The sequence below is a fragment of the Strix aluco genome, chromosome 4 (assembly GCF_031877795.1).
Source record: "Strix aluco isolate bStrAlu1 chromosome 4, bStrAlu1.hap1, whole genome shotgun sequence".
Classification (NCBI taxonomy): domain Eukaryota; kingdom Metazoa; phylum Chordata; class Aves; order Strigiformes; family Strigidae; genus Strix; species Strix aluco.
The window spans coordinates 87453942-87476158 of NC_133934.1; the positions used below are offsets into that span (position 1 = coordinate 87453942).

At 39.4% G+C, this 22217-nt stretch overlaps 1 protein-coding gene across 25 annotated transcripts in view; it reads left to right on the plus strand.

Moving 5' to 3' along the window:
* The window catches only part of CELF1 (CUGBP Elav-like family member 1), a 69705-nt gene that overhangs the window by 25742 nt on the left and 21746 nt on the right, over positions 1–22217 (plus strand). For 16 of the 25 annotated variants that reach the window (XR_012623239.1, XR_012623240.1, XM_074823964.1 and 13 more), the window contains 8 exons: positions 7051–7238; positions 8035–8117; positions 8534–8582; positions 11780–11914; positions 12097–12176; positions 12546–12707; positions 14105–14186; positions 17199–17327. Coding sequence is in view for 23 of the 25 variants with exons in the window: in XM_074823964.1 (XP_074680065.1) it covers positions 7061–7238; positions 8035–8117; positions 8534–8582; positions 11780–11914; positions 12097–12176; positions 12546–12707; positions 14105–14186; positions 17199–17327 (898 nt within the window). In the remaining 2 variants the exon portion in view is untranslated. The remainder of the gene's footprint in view (positions 1–7050; positions 7239–8034; positions 8118–8533; positions 8583–11779; positions 11915–12096; positions 12177–12545; positions 12708–14104; positions 14187–17198; positions 17328–22217) is intronic. The other 9 variants (XM_074823974.1, XM_074823976.1, XM_074823969.1 and 6 more) reach the window with 3 other exon arrangements.

Here is a 22217-nt window from a genome sequence, read left to right on the forward strand (position 1 = left end):
TACAGACTGTTCTGGTACCTCATAATTGTGGTTTCAGTTGCCACAGAGAAGCAGTAACTTTTGTGGTTTTAGTCTTGCATATCTGTTTTCACTTGAAGATTTTGCACTGGATGTGTTGATTTATAAAGGTAAAAAGTTGTGACTAAGGAAGTTGAGAACTGCCGCACTGGACACAGTCAAGCTTGTGGTTTCCTTCTGGTAATGCCCAGTACCATGTACATTAGACAAATGGATCTAAAACCTTAATAATTATTGATTAGTCTGTGTTTCCAGATGAGGTTACTTAGTTGTTCCTTCCTAATGTTAGCTAGGTGGTAGTTCTTGTGTGCAGTATTTTGGTGGATATATATAGCCCATTGGTCATCTGTTTAAAAAAAGTTGGGATTTATATATATGTGCAGTAAATAGAAGTGGAAAAATATATCCCTGCAAGCATCCAGTTGTGCTCAAACCCTGTCAAGCTTTGACAGGATTACAAAAGTCACCGCCACTAAGTATTTATGTGTGAGTTTAGTAAGAAGTGTTCCCTCTTACCAGTTTCAAATTTGCCCTTGCGTCTCCTGCCTTACTCATATGAACATAGGAAACTACAACTGTTTTGTGAATTGTGTGACAGTAGATTCTGTTTTAAGTGAATGTTGCATAGCAGTAAGAAGGCAGGAAGAACAGAAGTAGAGCTTTCAAAAGAAACATGTATTTGAGGAAGCCTACAGATTAAAGAAAATGTACCTGTATGTGTTTCTTGTCTATCTTTTTATAAGCGCCACTGTTTAGAATTCATTAGAATAACAAATTTGTTCACTTCAGTGCAAAGTTTTATCTCCTTTTCCAGAAAAATAACCTAATTCCCTCGTTTAAAAAAAAAAAAAAATGTGTAATTTATTTTTAATCATTTGTCTTTGTTAACAAATAAAAGGGTAAGTTTAGCTGCCATTTTATTTTTCCCTTTCTGAGAGTGCTGAGGCAGAGAAAACATCATCCTGTAAGCCAGAGGGATAGGTGACTTCCTGCTTCATCTTCTGGCAGAGAGCTGGGAGTCCTGGAGGTTCTTCAGTTGGACAAAAGTTCAGAATTCATTCCTTTTGAGCTTTCACAGATTTAACTGGAGTAGGAGCTATAGGTAAACAGAACTTCATTCACAAGCCAGGGAAGTAGGTCAATAATGTATTGATTTACCTCAAATATATATTTTTTTTTCCCCAGAAATAATCAGAGGAAGGGGAGGGGAAAAAAGCTTATAACATATTTTTAGAATAAGGTTTACTTACCTAATTTGCGAAAATCCATCTAAGTCTCAAGACTATGGAGGAATTAAATGCTCAGATAAATGCATGAGAGCGCACCATGAAACTTTCCCATTTCTGAGATAAAAGCAATTGTCACCTCCTCCTATCCTTTTTCTCCACCTGCGAACTTCTACAAAAATTTCATATAAACAAAAATGTTTTTCAGCTATTCAGCCCAAAACTTCGTATCTTTGATGGTAAATTCAACATTCTGAATGTGTCAGATCTGTGTGCCCACAGTGCATAACTGTCATAGAGATTGGCAGAGGAAGAAACTGCAGTTTTGGCAACTAGGTAAGGGGCTTTTTGTACCCAGTGAGGCATGGGGAGACAGTTTGGATTTCAACATAGGCAGAAAACATTCTGACCACATGCTTACGTGATCAACAATGAAACAACAAAATATTGACAAATAGTTACTATATTTTGATGCATGTAACCTATGGGTTATCTGTTTAAAAACAAAACTGCAGTTCAGCAACACTGTAGGCATCTGGATATGCACAGATAATACAAGGGGAAGTTTATTCTAGGATCTGTCTCCTTCAAAGCTTCACAGCGTCTGATTTCCCCATAGCCTGCATCCTTTCCCATAGTTTGCTCTCACCATCCCGTAGTCTGTCAGCTTCAGATTTGGATATGTTGTCTGAGGTTCAGACTGTATAAAATAAAAGATGGTATTATCTTTAGCTTTCAGAGTTAATTGCTCATTGAAATGAACAAGGCTTTCTTAGGAAAGAAAATACCACCCTGGTGTTTTTTAGGTTTTGTGCCCCAGAATGTGATGTAATTCTGTAAACTTAAATGCTAAAAGTTTTGCTTTTATTTTTATACTCTGCAATCTCTGAAGAACATATGTAGCGATATATTCTGCAGCATAATCTAGGGCTTCAGAAGTGTAAAAAAGTAAGATTTAATCTGTAGTATGTAGAAGTTTTTAATGTTTGTATTGTCAGATTAGTACCACATTTAAATGTGTAGCTATAGTCCATAGAGCTTGAAATTTCAGACATTGTTTCTATTATCCTTTGAATAGAAACAGTCAAAGAATGGATCTGGAAGCCAGCAGGAATTTGACATCTGAGCAAAAAATAAGTGTGTTTAGCTCTCTTATTTTTCTTTCTTTTTTTTTTTTTTTTTTGTGAGCAATGGCTAGGATGACTTTTGTGGTTTTTGTCATTCCAAAGAAACACTTGCTTCCCCATTTAGTTATTTCTGTGCAGTAGCAAAATACCATCTTTTTCCACTCTTTCTGATATTTTCACAAGTGAAGTCCGTAAGTCTTTCAATTTCACTAGCTTGATGCCTTCAACTAAATAGTGTTAAAACAAACCTGTTTGTACACTAGTGTGTTGTGACTGAAATTGCCATCATTACTGCAGAAGTACAGTACCCTGAGGCACTGAGTCTTGGCTAACATACCTTCAGATATTAATTTACCATTCTAGTATTCAGCAAACGAAGTGAGCACATCACAAGAGAAATTAAGAATAGGTAAGAGTAAGAGAAGTAAAAGTTAATATGTGGCAGGATAGGTGCACAAAACTAATGTGTTCATTGTCAAAGCCGGTAGACTGAATTTGATATGGGCTATAACAGTGTGACAATGCCTGTAACTTGTTGCAGTTTTGTCTTAATGGAACAAGCAGATATGACCTCCATTTTGAAGAACAGAGGGATGAGGGGAGAGGTAGGCATGGGATCAAATCATAATGACTTAATTATTTTCTTCAGTAAACTAATCAATCTCAGTAACCTTTTAAAAACCCATGTTCTAGAGTATCTGTTGCCAGCATCATCTTTCATTGAACTTACAGGGAGCATGGCTGCTCGGGTATTTTACTGGCTGCTTAGAAAAGCTAAAGATGGTTGAAAGACCAGAAGGAATGAATTCTGGTCTTCATAGGTAAGCCCAGAATTTACAGTGTTAGTCTATAGATTCATGTGAACAGTGGCAAGAACCCCACCATATAATCATATAAATCTGAAGTGGGCTCACTTTAGAGAAATCCACAAAGTGGGATCCAGGCTGAATTTAACATTTGAATATGATGTGTTTTACACAACATGGCATTTTTCAAGTGGGAAGCCTGTAAAATGTGTCTGAAGATAGATATGTACAACTTGCAGAAAGCTGATTGGCCTGTGCTCCCTAGTGCCTATCTGCATGCTCGTAACAGTGGTACTTAGCAGGTAGCGCTTACACCTTTTTCTTTAACCAATAAGCTTTCTTACATTTAACACATAGTAAGAGCATGCCTGAAGTAGTTACTGTTGAATATCTGATGTGTGCCAAATTCATGTCCTCGCCTATTTGGCAGTAACATGCATATCTCTTTGTATTCTGAGGCCTAACTCCTTCTAGTAACCTTTTAATTAACCTCACTGTAGGCAGAGGATCAGAAATGTGTTGGTTGGGTTTTTTTTTTCCAGGGGTTGGAAATGCTTATTTATAGAAAAAATAATTGACATGCTGTAACTGTGCAACCATAAAGCAAGCTGTATACACTGGCCAGTCTAAGTAACTGCAAGTATATGTTGCAGTCATTGACAGACAAGAAAGAAGTGATTGCAGCTGCCCCATCATGCATTCCTTGATGCTGTAAGAGTTTACTTTGTGCTTATATCAACCGTATACGTAAGGCTTATCTGGATTCATGTTGGACTTGAATTAATCATCCCTTCTGGAGTGCTTGGACACACCCAGCTGCCCCTGCAGCACTCGCTCCCTGCTATCAAATATTTCTGCATCTCCCAGTGCATCCAGTATTATCCAGATTATCTCCCCATTAGTTTGGATATTGGAGATGTAACAAGAGGTCTGTATTTTGTCTATAAATACACCTCACAGTGCCTTGATCAACATGTTATTCCTGTTTTAATGATGAAGCAGCTGAGGTGTTCTGATTGGTGTTTTCCAAGATTATAAAACAGTTTTCAATGAATCACTGTGTTTTTCCCTTTCTTTATCATCTATAGGCTCTGTATATCTCTGGATTTGTAGATGCATGATGGGCAAAGTATTCTTTCCAGGACAGTATATGTTTTGTTTCTATGAAAGGAGTAGATTTTGATGTTCTGTGGTAGTTAAGGAATTTTTTAGTAATCAGGTCATCTCAGCCATTGAAAAGGTTTATGGTGAAGGAACCTCTTGACTTCACACCTTAATATTGGTGATGGGGAAGTGTCTGTTTGAACCTCAAGGCCTTGGACTGCCATTTTGGGAGGCAAGGAGTTAGTTGGGGATGGAAAGACTGGAGTTTGTATTCTTTCTGCTCTGTTACCCATTGCTATCTTCATGGATCTGACACTCTGTTTATCTGACAGTGCACTCAGTACTGCTTCGCCAGGGAAAATTGCACAAAACAAGCCCAGTGCATCAGCATTTTCATTGTGTATTAAGCTGAGCCTCCCTTCACATGGTCACATCCCCTTTTTAATCTGGGATTCCATGTCCCTTTCCCAGTCCAGCCAGTTTCTGTGGTGTCTATTGCTGGTCTCCCTGAGCTTCTGTTTCTGTGGTTTGAGTGTTTTTTGTGTGGCTGAGTGTTAAGACCTGCAGGACTTTTGGAAGTGGCGTTGTTTGGGGGTTAGGCAATATACTGATTTAGTATTAGTAGTTTGTCATAAACTGAGGTGATGGCTGCGTTCAAGTTGGATTTCCTCCCAGAGATGATGGTGGACCATTGCTCCTTGAATGCTAGCCCTGTGTAAGTATTTTGTCTTCATGAGTTTATAACTTAAAGTGATAGTTGGAATAGCTGTCTCTGAAGCCTCTGGTGTCTGAACTCCCCGTGAGAGGGTGGGGGAAAGAGAGATAAGAGAGCCTGCAGTTTGTTTTCTTGAAGAAATCATAGTGGGCATTGATAATTGATGTTGGATTCTGGAGAGAGAGCAAAAATGATCTGATAGTTTTAGGGGTCTGAGGAGAAATAAAGCTGTTTGGCAGTACTGTTTATAATATGCTACAGGTGCTGATATTATAAAATCAGTTATTTAAATCAGTTGTTGGGAGGACAGTTTCAATTCTTCCCAGATAATGACTTCAGACTAAACCTTTTAATTAGGAATTAAATGTTGTCCTTGAATGCTGTTGAGGTCATGTTAAGGGTTGTCCAGTTAACAGGACTATGCTCTTGAAAGCTACCCATGGCATAGAAGGCAGGGCTGAAAATTATTATTGGAAGAAGGTAAATGATTTTTGGTTGTTCTCAGTTGGAATGAAAAGACACTGAATGAAAAGAGATTGTTTTTGTGAAAGGTATTGTTTGTCTTGGCTATTTGGAGAGGTGTTGACCCTTTCTGAGTGGAAAGGTAGTGAGGAGTGAAAGGATTTATGATGATTCCCTTCCCTTCGAGTAAAAAGCTTTGTTGTTTCTGAGGTCTGTTCATACAGCTATAAAATAGAGCTTTCCCTGGCATCAGTTTTTCCTTAGGCTCTGAACAGCAGCATATTGAGGGGAAAAATTAACTACACATTACCTGGTTTGGAATTACTATTTTTTAAAATTCTATTCAGGAGGGAATATAATTGCAGATGGACAGTGAGAGCAACACTGTTTACTGTAATATGCAGTTAAGTCATTCACAAACTATCTTCAAAGGAAAAAAGAGATGAGAGCTGACTACTCTGGAAGAAGGCCACTTGTATTCTTCAGCAAAGAGTTTGGGGGGGGGGGAAATCATTGGATGGTCACTATTCCACTCCCCATGTCCTTTCTAGGTTACGCAGGGGTTGGCTGGGTTAAAATTAGCAATTACCTACTAATTATTATAGCTACAATAGGATGTCGTTACAGTTGGTCTTCCACAGAGATAGGTCTTGTGGTATACCAGGCTGTGACTACTGATAACAAGACTTCACATTGCACTTGACAAACAGTGAGGAGTCTATACAGAAAGCAGTGTACGGCGGTCAGCCGGCTGTGTGGAGTATAACACAGTTTTATTAATAGGCTGTAAACTGTTCATATGGCTAGATATAATGCCTTGAAGCCTATTGAAGATTCCCATACTCAAAACTTCTGTGTTGTAGTCTAAAAAGTGAGGTTTTTTCTATGTTAACATCCTGCCATTAGTCAACTTGATTCAGTCTGTGACTAACTAGACTGTCCAATCCCAACCTGCTCATGTACAATGTAAGCCTGTTTTTTTGCCAAATAGTGTTGAAAACTCCCTAGTTTCACTAAGAGCTATTGCCTTGTAAACCTTTAAGGAAACTTCTCTTCTGTTCAGTTGTACCTGTTTCTCTGTTTTAAGATGGATCTTCACCCTGGGAAACAGTTCCAGATAGTCACATTTAAAAATGATGAAAAAAATGTTATCCTCTCATTTCCAGTGGTTACTGATAACTTCAGTAGTCTGTGAGTAGACTGAGTTTAGGTTCCTTCCTGTTCTGGTTTCTTTTTCTGTAAAATTTTACATGGTTGAACTAGTGATATTTCTCAACAGATTTACATTCTGAATCTCAGATGTTGACTACGTTATAGGAACAGACATTAAGAGAAGTTTTAAACAGCTGTGTAGAGAGTGTTCGGTTTTCAAGTACACAGTTTGCCAATGAATGATGTTTCTGAGTATTCTCTGGTATGCAGGACTGGGAATGTGCGAGAGTCTCTCTTTATATGTGTATTTTAATCATACTTTTATATATGTGTAGAAATATATCTTTTGTTTAATCTCGCTGTAAGCATACTTCTAGCTGAGATGGGATCTAGAATCTGTGGAAAGATATAAACCAGAAATTCCTTCTTGTTTTTCATAGCTCAAAGAAAATGAATGGCACACTGGACCACCCAGACCAACCTGATCTAGATGCTATCAAGATGTTTGTGGGTCAGGTCCCCCGGAGCTGGTGTGAGAAGGATCTAAGAGAACTTTTTGAACAGTATGGTGCTGTCTATGAAATCAATGTCTTGAGGGACAGGAGCCAAAACCCTCCTCAAAGCAAAGGTGAGAACTGTACTTCTCATGTGAGACTTGGGGTCTCAGCTGCTTTCACACAGCTTAGCTGTTCGCTTATTCAGATGTCTCAGTGTGTTGGAGTTCTGTGTGACCAGGTGTGCGTGCAAGCCCGCCCAGGCTTTATAGTCTTTAAGTGTATGTGTCTAATTACACTTGGACTGTGATCCAGTCATTAGCTGAGCTGAGGAAAATCGTAATTTTTTTTTAGAGCTCAGAAGTGATGGGTGTGCTTGAAGATTATGAATTATAATTGCAAAGCAGAACAACACATTTAATATTACGCTGCTCCAGATCATCATTGTGATGTTATGATCAATATGTTGCTGGAAGTGTCACACTTTCAGATAGAATATAAATTTGAGGTCTTAGTAACTTGTGTACATAAAATACTTGTGTACATCAAATCCTAACTAAATACTCTACCTGGATTTGCAGTTCAGTTATATGCAGTATCTTATTTCTTGTGAAACTAGATGAGGTTTCGGTACTAGCAAATAATTATTGAGTTTGGTAATGGAAGTAGCTGTTTGGCAGATGTATCTGAATGTTTGTTCTAATGGTGTATTGGTGATGCTGGATCAGTTCTGAATATATCCTGTGTTGATACACCTAAAAATCTTTTTTAAACAGTCACAATCAGTAGTACCTACTTACTTCAGTGTCTAACCTATTCTACTTGTCATATGTTTTGCGTTGGAAGGATAGAAGTGGGACTTGCAATTTCTGTATAGCACGTCAAGATTCACAGTGTTTGTTCTTGGTTAGCATTTTGTTTTAATTGCAGGGTGCTGTTTTGTTACATTTTATACCCGTAAAGCTGCACTAGAAGCACAGAATGCTCTTCACAACATGAAGATCCTCCCAGGGGTAAGAGAAGAGCCATGCTTTCCTCACAACTCTGTCTTGGTTTTCTGAGCTCTGGCAGCACTGATTTACTAGCATATGTTATCTTGCCCTCAGATAATGTTTTAAAAGAACTATTCCACAGAGCAACGTCATGAGATTTGTATGATAACAAATCTTAAGGGAATTTTGGAGCATTTGGGAGAATAATATGGTAGTGAAGTGGGTGGGCATGGCTCCTATAATACTCTCTGAGAAGATATGATGGCATATCATTAGGAAAGCTTTTCTTTCTTCTAGAAATTTATGTATCATTACATATGCACTTCTGTAGAGGGAATTTAGGCTACTATTTCTTTCTTCCACAATTCTTATGGGATATATTTCATATAGTATGAAGTGAATGCATCTAGAATTAAATAATCTTTTTTACATTTCAGATGCACCATCCTATCCAGATGAAACCAGCTGATAGTGAAAAGAGTAATGGTAAGCTTTACTAAAGTCTGAGTTTGGTGGCATCGTTCATGCTAATAGGGAAGCTTGAGGATTTTCCTTCTGTTGAACAGCTTTTGATGAAATCTTGAACTGGAGACCTGATTTTTTTTTTTTTTTTTTTTAAGGAAAAAAAAAGAGGTGTGTTTTCAATGTAGTAGGTAGTGTAAGTGATGTCTCTAAAATTCCATGACTCAGTATCTCCCACTGCTGCTGCTTGTGGTAGAACCATGTTGTCAGTTAGGGAAACATCCAGTGAATTCTTCTTTGTACTAAGGTGGTTTAAATCTTTGTTGGGGACGTGGGCAGTGGGATTAAGTGCACCCTCAGCAAGTTTGGGGATGACACCAAGCTGAGTGCTGTGATTGATACCCTAGAGGAAAGGGATGTGCCTTCCAGAGGGACCTTGACAGGCTTGAGAGGTGGGCCCATGTGAACCTCATGAAGTTCAACAAGGCCAAGGTCTGGCACCTGGGTCAGGGCAATCCCAAGCACAAATACAGGCTGGACGAGGAGTGGATTGAGACCAGCCCTGAGGAGAATGACTTGGGGGTATTGGTGGATGAAAAACTGACTATGAGCCAGCAATGTGCACTTGCAGGATGGAAAGCCAACTGGGCTGCATCAAGAGAAGGTTGAGGGAGGGGATTCTCCCCCTCTGCTCTGCTCTCATGAGACCCCCCCTGCAGTGCTGCATCCAGCTCTGGGGGCCCCAACATAAGAAGGACACAGACCTGCTCGAGCGGGGCCAGAGGAGGCCACGAAGATGATCGGGGGGCTGGATCACCTCCCCTGTGAGGACAGGCTGAGAGAGTTGAGGGTGTTCAGCTGGAGAAGAGAAGGCTCCGGGGAGACCTTATAGCAGCCTTCCAGTACTTAAAGGAGCTACAGGAAAGGTGGGGAGGGACTCTTGATCAGGAGGTGTAGGGATAGGATGAGGGGTAATGGTTTTAAACTGAAAGAGGGGAGATTTAGATTAGATATAAGGAAGAAGTTTTTTACTGTGAGGGTGTTGAGACACTGGCACAGGTTGCCCAGAGAAGCTGTGGCTGCCCCCTCCCTGGAAGGGTTCAAGGCCAGGTTGGACGGGGCTTTGGGCAACCTGGGCTAGTGGAAGGTGTCCCTGCCTGTGGCAAAGAGGGTTGGAACTAGATGATCTTTAAGGTCCTTTCCAGCCCAAGCTAATCTATATTTCTCTGAAATCTAGAAATGCCTTTTCAAGTGCTTGACCAATTTGAAGCAAGGCCTGTTGTAGCTAGAGTGGCAGTCAAAAATTCTTGTACTATACAAGAGAGATTGAGAATTCACAACAGTTCAGTAGACAAAAAACTGAATATTTCTGCACATTGGCCATTTCAGAGGGATTAAGACATTTAACATCTACCATTGAGTAAACAATCACTTATACTGTATTTCCATGATGAGTTTATATATGTACGTATATACATGCTCAAATATGCGTGTGTGTATATATATTGCTGCAAGATAAGCAAAGAAAGTGTTTAGCTTCTTGTAGTTTCAGCCTTTCTAGGCTTGGCTGAATTTTAGTTTCTTCATTTGCCATAGTTAGTGTAAGATTAGTGTTGCATCATGGAGAAGATAACCCTAGTTCCAGAAAGCTTACATCTTAAGGTAATTGAAAACAGGAGATGGGATATACAGGTAACATGTAGTAGGACTAATTTCATCTGCAAATTTCTCCATGTGTATATAGAATATGTTTTTGTGTAAATATATCTAGAAAGGAGTAACTTTTTTGAAGTATTGTTGGGGGGAGAACAGAATAGGTTCTCTAAGCTAAAATTGATCTTGCATTATGGACACACACATACGAATATCCTGGGAAAATAATGGAAAGAGGAAAAAAGTATTTAATGGAATTTTAGGGTAACAGCTCTGAGGCTCTTAAATAATTATATGAGCTTTAATAAAAAGTGTAAGTGAAAATAAATAAATCATCAAGTATTTTAACTTGCCATTAATAAAAGGGATTCTGGATCTATTGAACTTAGATGTACTGCAAAAAAGATTTGAAAGCAGCTTTCTGCTCTAAGAGCTTGAAAGTGTACTGGGCGTAACATTAAGATCTGATAGTCAAAGTCATGTCAGCTGGAGTAGTTTGGAATGTTCCTTTTCAACACTGTAGAAGATTCAGCAAATAAGTTGGTTTCCCTTCACCATAGCACTAAATAGGAGAAGACTTTGTCTCTTGAAGCTTCAAATTGTACTACAGCCTTCATCATACTATATTTTATACTGTGCTGAACATTGTATTTGCAAACTGTTTCCTATTTCCAAATGATACTCTGCATAATTTGCTTTATCCTTTAAAAGCAAGTATTTCAGAGGTGATGAATATCTTTAAGTAAAACAAGAGGTAGAAAGTTGAGCTCTGGATTCAAATTTACTGCGCTTTCTTAAGTGACCATAAACTGACGTTAGTAACTACTACCTTTCTAGACCATTTATTTTAAAATAGGTCTGCACACTGAAAGGTATTTTTCAACTCTAATGTATCTAGTAGCATCACCATTTAGGGACAAGATACAGTAGCACACAGTCCATCGTTCTGATTTGAGGTGTTATTTTCATGCTTTTGGTACAGATCAGAGTGGATGAATCTGAAACAGAACTAAAACTGTTCTGTTTTAGCAACTGCTGCTTCTTCCACTGAGACAGGAGCATGAGGAAATAGGCAGATCTAAATTTAAGGGATTGGCATAATAAAGAGGCTAGAAAGAAGCTTTCTGCAGCTCATTTGCTTGTTTTGATAGTTAAATATGTTGATAGTCTAAAGATAGAAGAGATGGAGGAGAGAGCATGAAATAGTCCAATAAAATACATACAAGTCTTTTCTCACTCACCAGGAACCGAATGTAGGAGATACAGGGAAGTGCTGAATCTGGTACATTTTTTTCCTTTTCTTACATTCTTGCAGTTCACAGACTTGCAAGGGAGAAACAGTCAGCAAAATGTAAACATAAAACATCATAAAACGGGCATCCTTCAGGCTCACTGAGGTATCTTGTATGCATCCTCTTTAATCAAAGAGATTTCATTGTTGGGAATCTGTTTTTTACAAGCCCCTACCCTAAATACAAGGGAAATAACTGCAGTTGATTAGGACTTGACAAAATAAGATCTAGTAAGCGCATATTTGCTGGTAATACTCTTATCTTTTGATTTCTTAGCAGTAGAAGATAGGAAGTTGTTTATTGGGATGATATCCAAGAAGTGCAATGAAAATGATATCCGAGTGATGTTCTCCCCCTTTGGGCAGATTGAAGAATGCAGGATATTGAGAGGCCCAGATGGCCTGAGCCGAGGTAAGCAGGAAGCTTTTCCAACCATTGAAGGTTCTCCACTGGATTCTGCCTTTTGCAACTCAGGGTGCCATTTCAGCTCTTTCTGTGGTGTCACCCCTCACCGTAGACATTTTCATTTTTTTATTCATCCCCGTAATTGCAGATGTAGTGAATGACTTGGTTCCTTTTTGTTCCTTCCCCAGGTTGCGCATTTGTGACTTTTACAACAAGAGCCATGGCACAAACAGCAATCAAAGCAATGCACCAAGCACAAACCATGGAGGTAAAACAAGTTAGTGGGTGTCAGGAGATGATGTAATTTGTCAGGCAGTCACTATGGAGTTTGGAGGACTAGAGAGCAGAGAGAAGGATAAGTGCAGTGTGTGTTTCTTAGCGGATGCTACTCCTGGACCTTTGTGTTTGTTCTGTTTCTGTTTTTAGAGCTTGAGATAGAAACTTCTGCAGAGAAAATACCATAACACAAAATAGAATTAAAAGCAAATGAGATTTTGAACCTTTGATGAAATGTGTATATATATGTAGGAATGCGGAGGGAGGGGAGGGGAATGCTTCCAGTGACTGGGTCTTAATGCAGTATTTTTGTGACTGCTGGGGATAGCAAGTATGTAATTGTTTGAATTGCTGTTTGCAGGGTTGCTCTTCTCCCATTGTGGTAAAATTTGCAGACACGCAGAAGGACAAAGAGCAGAAACGAATTGCTCAGCAACTTCAGCAACAAATGCAACAGATCAGTGCTGCCTCAGTATGGGGAAACCTGGCTGGTCTCAACACGCTTGGACCCCAATACTTAGCAGTGAGTTTCTCATTTGGGTTCTTTTCATCTCTTCAGGGATTACAGTGTCTGACTGTCTTGTAGTGTTTAATGTATTCATTTTTAGAAGGCTCCTGATAGACAGGAGAAGGGTTCTTAATCCCATTTTGTGGATGAAGAGACTGAAATTAGTTTATGTGCTAAGAGCTAGTCAGAATACATTTAAGTGAGGATTTCAACCCCAGTCCCTGTAGCTCTATCTACTGAAACTTTTTTTTTATCCTGTCTGCTGTAGAATGACTTTGTGCTGGGAAGATTTTCTTCATATGTTGTGGCCTTAATGTTTACCCATATAAATGCCCTTTTCATGTCTATCTGATGGCGTAGTTCTTGTATTTCTCTTCCATTTTTCCTTTTTCAGTCTTTATTTCTCTCATCCCTTTCCAGTGAAACCTAGAACAGTACTTGGTGATGTTCAGTAGAAGAGGTGATCAGGTTGGAAGTACCAGCATCAGTGCACAGAATTAAAAAAAAAAAAACAAAACACAACAAAAAACAAACCAAAAAAACCCACACAGAAAGTAGAGGGAAACTACTCTCTTTAGCAAAACTGACAGAACAGAAGTTAGTCCACTGTTTGTCACTGATTTTAGTTTTATTTTGCCGGGTCCCTAAAGGGTGAACTTTTCATAAACTGGTGTGCTCTAGCTCATGTGGGTTGCCAGAATAGCTATGAGAACTGTATTCATGCAATATAAGGTCTAGGGAACAGAAAAGGAAAACTTTATCTCATACTTGGTATGGTGCACTGTTGAAGTGGGGGCATTCTCTCTTTTACTATGGCTTTAGGTTTGGTAGATTGAAATTTTTAATAACAGCACCTGGTTAATGGAGAAAGGAATAGGAAATCTGTCTAAATAGCTTCTGAGCTGAGGCTTGACATTTCTCTCATGGCTGCTGTGCTAAAGGAAAGTGGACGGGGTTTCCTCTCTCTGTGGCTCTTTGGCTTTGGTATGGCATTTGCCACTTGTCCTATGCTGGCAGCATCAGCTGTAAAGTCTAGCTTGAGGTAGTATACCCTTAGGGGTGGTAGTCCTGCCTGGGGTGCTTTGGATAGAAGTTCTCTCTCTCACTACTGATTCTTCTGGTTTTGTGTTGGTGTATTAGCTATAAACTTCCCTCAACATTGATGATGTTGAGTGAGGAAAGCTGTTGCTTTGGCTGCAATGTGATGCATGGGCAACGTGGATTTTCACTATGGCAGTGCTCTGGCTATATTGTGTAAGGGGAATTCTCTTTACGCTTTGCTACAATGTGGTGCATGGGCAGTGGGAATTCCCTCTGTGACGGCGCTCTGGCTGTGGTGTAATGCAATTTCTCCCAGAAGCGGAGCCAGCCCTCACTCTCACTCTTGTTTTGTTTTTTGGTGTAATGTCTAGCTTTATTTGCAGCTCCTTCAGCAGACAGCAGCTGCGTCATCTGGGAACCTGAACACATTGAGCAGCCTCCACCCAATGGGAGGTGAGTTTTTTCCACCAGAAGACAAATTCAGTGCCAAAGAAAAGAGGAGGAGGGTAGAGAAAGTAGCCAAAAGGCTGTAGACACATTAACCTCATTTGAAATAAGTAGTCCTCAGTTTACCCAGTCCTTTGGAATGACTCCTCTGCTACAAGTGTGGATGTTCCTTCTTAATCTTAGTTTAACCATTGTCCCTAAGGTAAGTTGTGGTATGCTGGTAATCTCCCCTATCTCTGGCATTTAAAATCACCTTCTCTGATGGATGCAAAAAGGTGTTTCTGTATATTGTTTTCATCCGGACAGGTGCATATGTGAAGCATTGTGTTTTGAAGAACTAATGCATCCATTTCAGTGATAATGAATTCTTAGGTTTTCCGTTTTAAATTCTTTGTTCTTAAATACATCAGAGTTGAAAATGCAATGTGGGTGGGAATATGAACTAGTCATTCATTCAGGTTCTTTTAATTCCTTCGTTTGAATTACAATTGATTATGCCATGGCTGTTAGGGAAATATCAGCTTAACGGGAATGAGCTAAATTCCTTGCTGTGGACTGCTAGTCAGAATATTCACTGAGTATAGCAGTACTGGGGCTGCAGATTGTCCCTTCTGTCTTCAAGGAGTGGGGAATAATAAAACACGTGTGAATAACTCCACCACATTCTCTAAATTCTTCTGCTGGCAGCAAAACTCTGGTTTTTGTTTTAACACTGAACATTTTAGGGTTCTAAAACTGCCTCCTGGAGTTGCATGGTAGTTCACAGTATCACATGCCCTGTCTGTGCAGAGGTTGATCTGAAAGTGTTAAGAAAGTAAAGTGTCTTTGTACATCTGACTTGTGTTGGTACACCCATCGGTAACAATTACAAGCTTTTACCAAGTGTTATGTTTTTGACTGTAAGAACTTTGATTTATACTTGAGGTTGACTCTAACCTTAGCTGCTTATGTTTGCTTTTTTCATGTTAGACCTCTTCAGAGGTCTTAGATACAGACTCTTGCTAAAAGCTATTTTTTAGAAATCAGTTTCACTAATATCCTGTGTGGTGGTGATCTGTAATAGTTTGTTATGCACATGATACTGTTTTTTCCCCCTCTTGTGTCTGTTTAAAAGCAAGTGGTAATAAAGGAGAAAACAGTACAGCAGTTCACATTAATTGTTACTACAGTAAGGACTGGGACGGGGGGAAGGGGCTAACTAGCTGAGGTTGCCTATGAAATTTCCAGTGTAATTCTGGCTTCACTATTTAAAAAACACCTTAAAAATTGAGAACTCAGACGTATAAATAGCATGTTGCATGGTGTTTTGAAATAATTATTCCAAGTCTGTGATTATTCACAAAGTGTTTTAGTTTCAAAGCCCTGTTAATATCTCCACTGATACCCTTTCTTGAAATTCATAGAAAGAAAAATTAGGTAGGTAATTAGATCCCAAACTATGTCAGACTTTGTAGACAAAATTTAATCTTGACCCTGTTCGAAAGCAGATGGGAAAACAATGTGGAGAGGACAGGTGCAGCACACACATGCCAAACTGCTTCAGAAAGGAAGCAAGCTGCTCTGTTCTTCACCAGCTCCAACACTTGCACTTTTAACCCTCTGTAGCACAATAAAAACAAGAAATGTAACTTTTTGTTTTTAACGTCATGCTTTTATGTTTCAGTGGTGCCTTGAGAATCTAAATAAAGGCAGAATCCTCTTGTTTCAGACACTAAATGTGGTTAAGGAAACAGACCCTGTCACAAAGAGAAAACAATTGAAAAAGATATAAAAAAAACAAATGAACTATGCTAAAGGTGGTAGAAGTTTTTTAGAAAATAAATAGTTCATGCTGCATTGTCACTTAGATTCTTATGTTTTCTGTTTACATACTTAAAGTCCAAAACTTGAGATTTTGAGATGTGTGCTTTGTCACCAAGTACTTACTAAGCATCCAAAAGACGAGGTGCCACATCTGCCTAGGATGTTTTGATATTGCTATGTGAATGGTGATTAATTTAATTTTGGTTTTAATTTTGTAGGGAAGAATTAGGGATTATCTGAAGTCAGATGAGAAGAGAAGGAATTGTTAGAATAAGCAAAGGTAGAGACAAAAAATGAAAATAAGGGAAAAGGGAAGAGGCAGAATTGGATGAACGGAGCTAGCCTACGAAAGGATGGCTAAAATGCAGAGTTCAGAAGATCAATATCAGCGATAATCCCATGGCAGGAAACCAGGGCAAACTACAGTGTTGGTACTGACTGAATGGTTTCATTCAAAAATTATGACTCAAAATTAAGTTGGGTCAGGTGAGTAAATTGCCCAGTACAAGTTCATCAGCACAGGGATACCTTCCTCCCCTTGCTGCTTCCTGGCTGCTTGCCCACAACATGCCTGATGTTTCTCATTTTCCTCACCACTTTTGTTTGACTACCTGACTATCCTCTGTGTACATTGGCTATCTTGTGGTCAGGAGTCGCCACTTCACATTGTCTCACAATTGAGTGTTGCTTCTTGACTGCTGAGGGAACCAAACAAAATGTGCTGATAATCATCTGATGATGAGTTAAAGGTGTGACTTTGTGGCCACTGTAGTGTTTAGGCCTTCTTGAAAGAATTCTGCAGTTACTGCTGTTTCCATACAAAGAGAGTGGAGGGAGACAAGAGAAGAGGACGTTATTGGCCTGGTGTCTAGACAAGTTCTGTAGCTTGCAGATTTGCTGTCAGACCCTGGCTTAACTCTCAGACTGAGCTGCTATGCTTTTGTGACTGGAGAGAACACTGCTTGAAAATTTCTCTACTCTGGACTCTACATCTGGATCATGACTACCTGGTCTTTTACTGAAACTCATCTATCTGGGCAAAGACAAACTTTTTTAGTTATAACAAGGAATCGCAGTGTAGAAAAGATCAGTAACTAGTATTAAGCCTGTTGTTTTTAAGCTCCTTCCCATTACTCCCTTGTGATGTGCTGAGGTTGCTGGATCTGTTAAGCTTGGGCAATGGAGAAACTCTGTGTATTCTTCAATGTGTTGCAGGACTGAACGCGATGCAATTACAGAACCTGGCTGCATTAGCAGCTGCGGCCAGTGCAGCTCAGAACACACCGAGTGGTACCGCTGCACTCACTTCCTCCAGCAGTCCCCTGAGTGTGCTCACCAGCTCAGGTAAGAGACTGCCTGTGCTGTAGTGTGTTATGACATGGGTTGCCTTAGGAGTCATTTCAGGATAGATGTCACCTGTTTTGTCTATCCCTTTTTGTCATTTTCATGTTGATTCTTTAATAGATAAACAGTTTTAGTAGTAGATGCACTGGCCTTTGCTCAGGGCAGATATCTTTGCCACCAGCAAAGGTTTTTTTACCTGCTGTGTTCCTTCCTCCAAATGGTCAGATTAATTTCAAGTAAAAAGAATTTTTGAGGTCATCATGAAGCAGAAAGGTAGGTGACCTCTTTCCAGTCACATTATTACAATCTCATCACATATTCGGTTTATCTGTGATTTTAGGCAGGTACTGTGGCAAGTATACCCTGTTCCTCTGGACATGGAGATCGAAGACACCTTAAGCATGAAGTAATGCATTCTGTGCACTAGAACAGTACAGTTTATATTCCTCTGGCATTAATGAAGACAAGGATACTATAACTACCACATAGAAGTAGAATAAACAGACCTTTAACACATTTATTGCAAAGCATTTGTCTAGAACTGAGTGTATGAGTTGCACGTAAAAATCAGTATCTTGTCCTTCTGGGGTTTCTTGTGGTTTGGTTTGGTGTGAGTTTTTTGGTTTTTTGTTTTTTTACCCAGAGAGGCTAGAATGACCAAGCAGTGTTATTTTGCCATCTTAGTGTTAAATGTGATCATTAAATGCAACAAACAAGAAAACAAAAAATAAATTAAATTGTGCTTACATCAGACATGCTGAGTTTTTACCGCAAATGAGGATCAGTATTCTACTCCATTATTTCTGAATCCTCACACGGGGAGGGAGACTCTGTATTTTCAGGGTGTCAGTTTTTCAGTATCTACAGCATGGTACGTGGGTTTGGTTTTGGGTGGGTTTTTTTGTTTTTCATAAAAAGCAAAATTGCTTATCTAGTTTTGAAGTTCAGCCCACAGAGCTGATATCCTCAGCTGTGATTGTGAGAGGCCAAAGGGGGTCGGGGGGTGTTTTAAATTTCCACAGGTAGCTTTTCGTATTGCATAGGAGGACAAAGGAGCTGGACTAAGAGATTATAAAGAGATTACAAGGCAAGCTGTTTAGAAAACCTTATGTCACATGATCAGGAGTTAAACCGTGGGTGCTTTGCACAGTTTTCTACTTAAAGAAATCTCCAAGAAAGAATTCAGTTCAAAGAGTGTCCTGTTACTGGACAGGGTTTTTTTACATAAAAACTTTGTGATCTGAAATCCTTAAAGGTTAAAATTTATCTTGGCTCCCAGCTATGGCATCCTATTCATTTTTAAAAAAACCCCAAAGTGTTGCAGCTACAGAAAAGCTGCATTTATAAGCCACTAATGCTGCTTCATCATAGATAAAGCATGAAGGTGAATATATCTGAGAATTTTTCCCATATTTCCTCATGCAGTAGCAGAGCTGGAATTGTCAGGTTACAATTTGCTGTGACCGGCGTTTAAAACTTAAGATTTCCTTGTTGACTCTCTTGTCTACTGACTGGAGCGAGTTTGTTCTCCAATTTGTTGAGGTGGGGAAAGGGACTGGCTGGTTGTGAAGTTCAAATGCCAGACATGCTAGAAAAGAGAGAGACGGCCTCTTCTCAGAAGCATACAGTGAAAGCTCAAGGGCAATGGACACAAGTTGCAACAGAGAAAATTCTGACTGGATAAAAAAGAAAAATAAAATTAATGGTGAGAGTAATTAAACTCAGGAACTAGGTGCCAGAGGGGTTCTGGAATCTCCATAATTTCAGAGACTCAGAATACAATTGGAAAGGACCCTGAACAGGCTGACCTAACTCAGGAGTTAGACCAACTTCGAGCCAGACCATTAGACTAGATGATTCCTGGAGGTCCCTTTCAACTGAAAGGGATTGTGTGTTGTGTGATTTCTTGGGGATTGTTTTTCTCTGTGTGAATTTTGGCTGTTCCACAGCACTCTGAAGATTCCTTTTCCTTTGAGAGACGTATCTCAGGACTCTGTTCCACTTTTGATCATGCTGGCTAGGGGGTAGGGAGGAGTCTGGCCTTCCAGTATTTAAAGGGGGCCTACAGGAAAGGTGGGGAGGGACTCTTGATCAGGGTGTGTAGGGATAGAATGAGGGGTAACAGTTTTAAACTGAAAGAGGGGAGATTTAGATTAGTTACAAGGAAGAAATTCTTCACTGTGAGGGTGGTGAGACACTGGCACAGGTTGCCCAGAGAAGCTGTGGCTGCCCCCTCCCTGGAAGGGTTCAAGGCCAGGTTGGACGGGGCTTTGGGCAACCTAGTCTAGTGGAAGGTGTCCCTGCCTGGGGCAGGGGGGTTGGGACTAGATGATCTTTAAGGTCCCTTTCAACCCAAACCATTCTGTGATTTTTAAGTACCTGCTGTGCTGAATCCAAACAACTTTCTGATCGCTGGTAATGTCAGTAAATGATTGTGTGTCAACATTCAGGTAATCATGATGGGTCATCTGAATTAATATCCTATACAGATGTATCGGTCAGTTCACTCTTCACAGGCTTGTAACATGAAGCAGGCACTGTTGTATTGCTCTTTAAACTTAATTTCAAGTATAATTTTGAAGAGTAGAGATTAGCTTTGTTCAAAAGAAGTAAAAGGTTGAGGAGGATATGTGGTTTGTATGTAGTCACTGACATCAGACTCTGAAACTGTTTCAGTGCTTTTCATTAGAGGTATGAATACGCTTCACCTTTTCAACTGTACTTAACTTGGGGGGAAGGGGAAGCCTCACTGTGAACAGTCAGCATTCAGTCTCATGATACTTCCTATAATTTTACAGCTTTTTAACTCTTTACTCTGAACTAGCTGTTACCTCTTATAAAAGCAAACTTGAAGGTGTCTTGATTAATATTTATGTGTGCATTCATACTGTATGTATTCATATAGAAGGCTCTTGGACTCCACACATTCAGAGCATCCTTCCTGAACCATACCTAGACCATGAAAAAACTCAGTATATAGCTGTTCAGTACCATGTGTTAGTAAATGCCTGCCTTGTCTGTGGGACATATGGCAACATCTACTGTGATAACCTCTTAAACCTAACTGCAGGTGAGATGACTACTGGCTTGACTTCTATCCATCTGTCATCCAAATGTTCATCTGATGCTTATTTGGACATCTCTCCTAGGTTGTCCTCAAATTGCATAATTGGTGGAAAAATCCAGACAATCATTATGCATAGTTACCCTTTTGATTTTTCTTTCATCTGCACTGATACCTTTTGTGTTTGGAGAACTTAGAAGACCACACAGTGCAGAGTCTGTGGACTATGGATAGGTTGCGTGTCAGAATGGCTGCACTCAGAGGTGTTAAGTATTGTTGTGCTGTCTTCCTACTCATTTCAGGTGATTTTGTTTAGATATTTCCAAGCAGTATTGTGTATTTTGATGTAGAATAGGATGGAGCAAAACTTTCAACCTTGCAATGAAACAGCTACTCTTTGGAACTGAACAGACTGCTGCTGCATCCACCTGTAGGTAATCCATGTTACAGAGACTGCGTCCTCAGATAAATGCATTTAAACTGCTAGCTTGTGAAAGGGGCATTCAAGAAAACATTATAGAAGTATTGCAGGATTGGAGTGTCTTGTCTGCCATCTTTTCGACTTGGACATCAGTAAGAATTGTCTGCTCCAGAGCAAAATAGAATGGTTGCAAAAGCTGATGTATATTTCTATTTCTTCTTTCAAAGGCAACCATCAAAGGTCCAGCAAAGACTAGATGACTTTGCTGGACTTAGCGTGTCTCCAGCAAAATTGTTTTCAGAGACGTCATAGTCCTTCTGCTTTACTGGAACTAATTCTGGTACGGTTCAGTCAGATTTATTGCCTGAGTTTTAATGCTCCTTAGCTCATTGCTTGGATGCTGTATGGCTAAATTGGATGTCCTTGTCCAAGTTTTGTTATCTTTCCTAGCTATTGTTTACATACTCAAACTTTCTGAAAACCTTTTCAAGTATTTTCAGCTAGTTCTCTTAGAGTGACTAGATATAACTCAGTAGATAGCTCTAAGAAAACACAACCTCAGTAGCAAGCCAAAAAAACCAAACAACCCACCAAAAACTGCACAGAAACAATGTTAAGAATTATGGATGAGGTAAAGAACATGTATATGTATTCCATCCCCATTACTGTGTGCTGTTTTCTGCTCTAAAATAATACACAAACCAGAACAGCAGAAAGGATGACTAGAGCTGTGGAACTCCTTCCCTATTAGGAGCAATGAGGGAACCTGAAAAATAGAAGACTGACATGTGAGGAAGATGATTGAAGCCTACAAATACATCAGTGTTGTGATGAAGACAAATAGGGAAAGACTAGTCATTAGATATTTCAAGACAAGAATTACGGGATATCAAGGTGAAGTTGTCAGCTGACAGTTCAAAAATAAGAGAGCTATTTCTTTGCTTAGTGCATGATTAAATTGTAGAACTCATGCCTTAGAACATAGTAGAGTCAAACAATTTGGTGTTCAAAATGCACTGAAATTAATGAATGAAAATCTTAACTTTAATAGAAAGACATTGCCCTTGGATGAAAAAACCCTCCATTCACAAATTACTGCACTGGTATATAGACTATACCTAGGAAGTATTCCTTTGTAATTGCCCTGTATTTCTGCTCTACTGTTATTTATCTGCCTTTAGTCATCATCAGAAATGGGGTGCTGACTCAGTACAGCAATTCCTATATACATATGATACAGAAAATAAAGAGTGTTAAATTTTCTTGGCGTTTTCAGTACTAAAGCATTTCTTGTTTTGGTTAAAGAGATTTCTGATAAAGTCAGCTAAACTAAAATAACTGGGTGGTCAGCTTTTTGTAGTGGTTTAAATGAATTTATTTAAAATCACAACCTTTTTAACGTAGG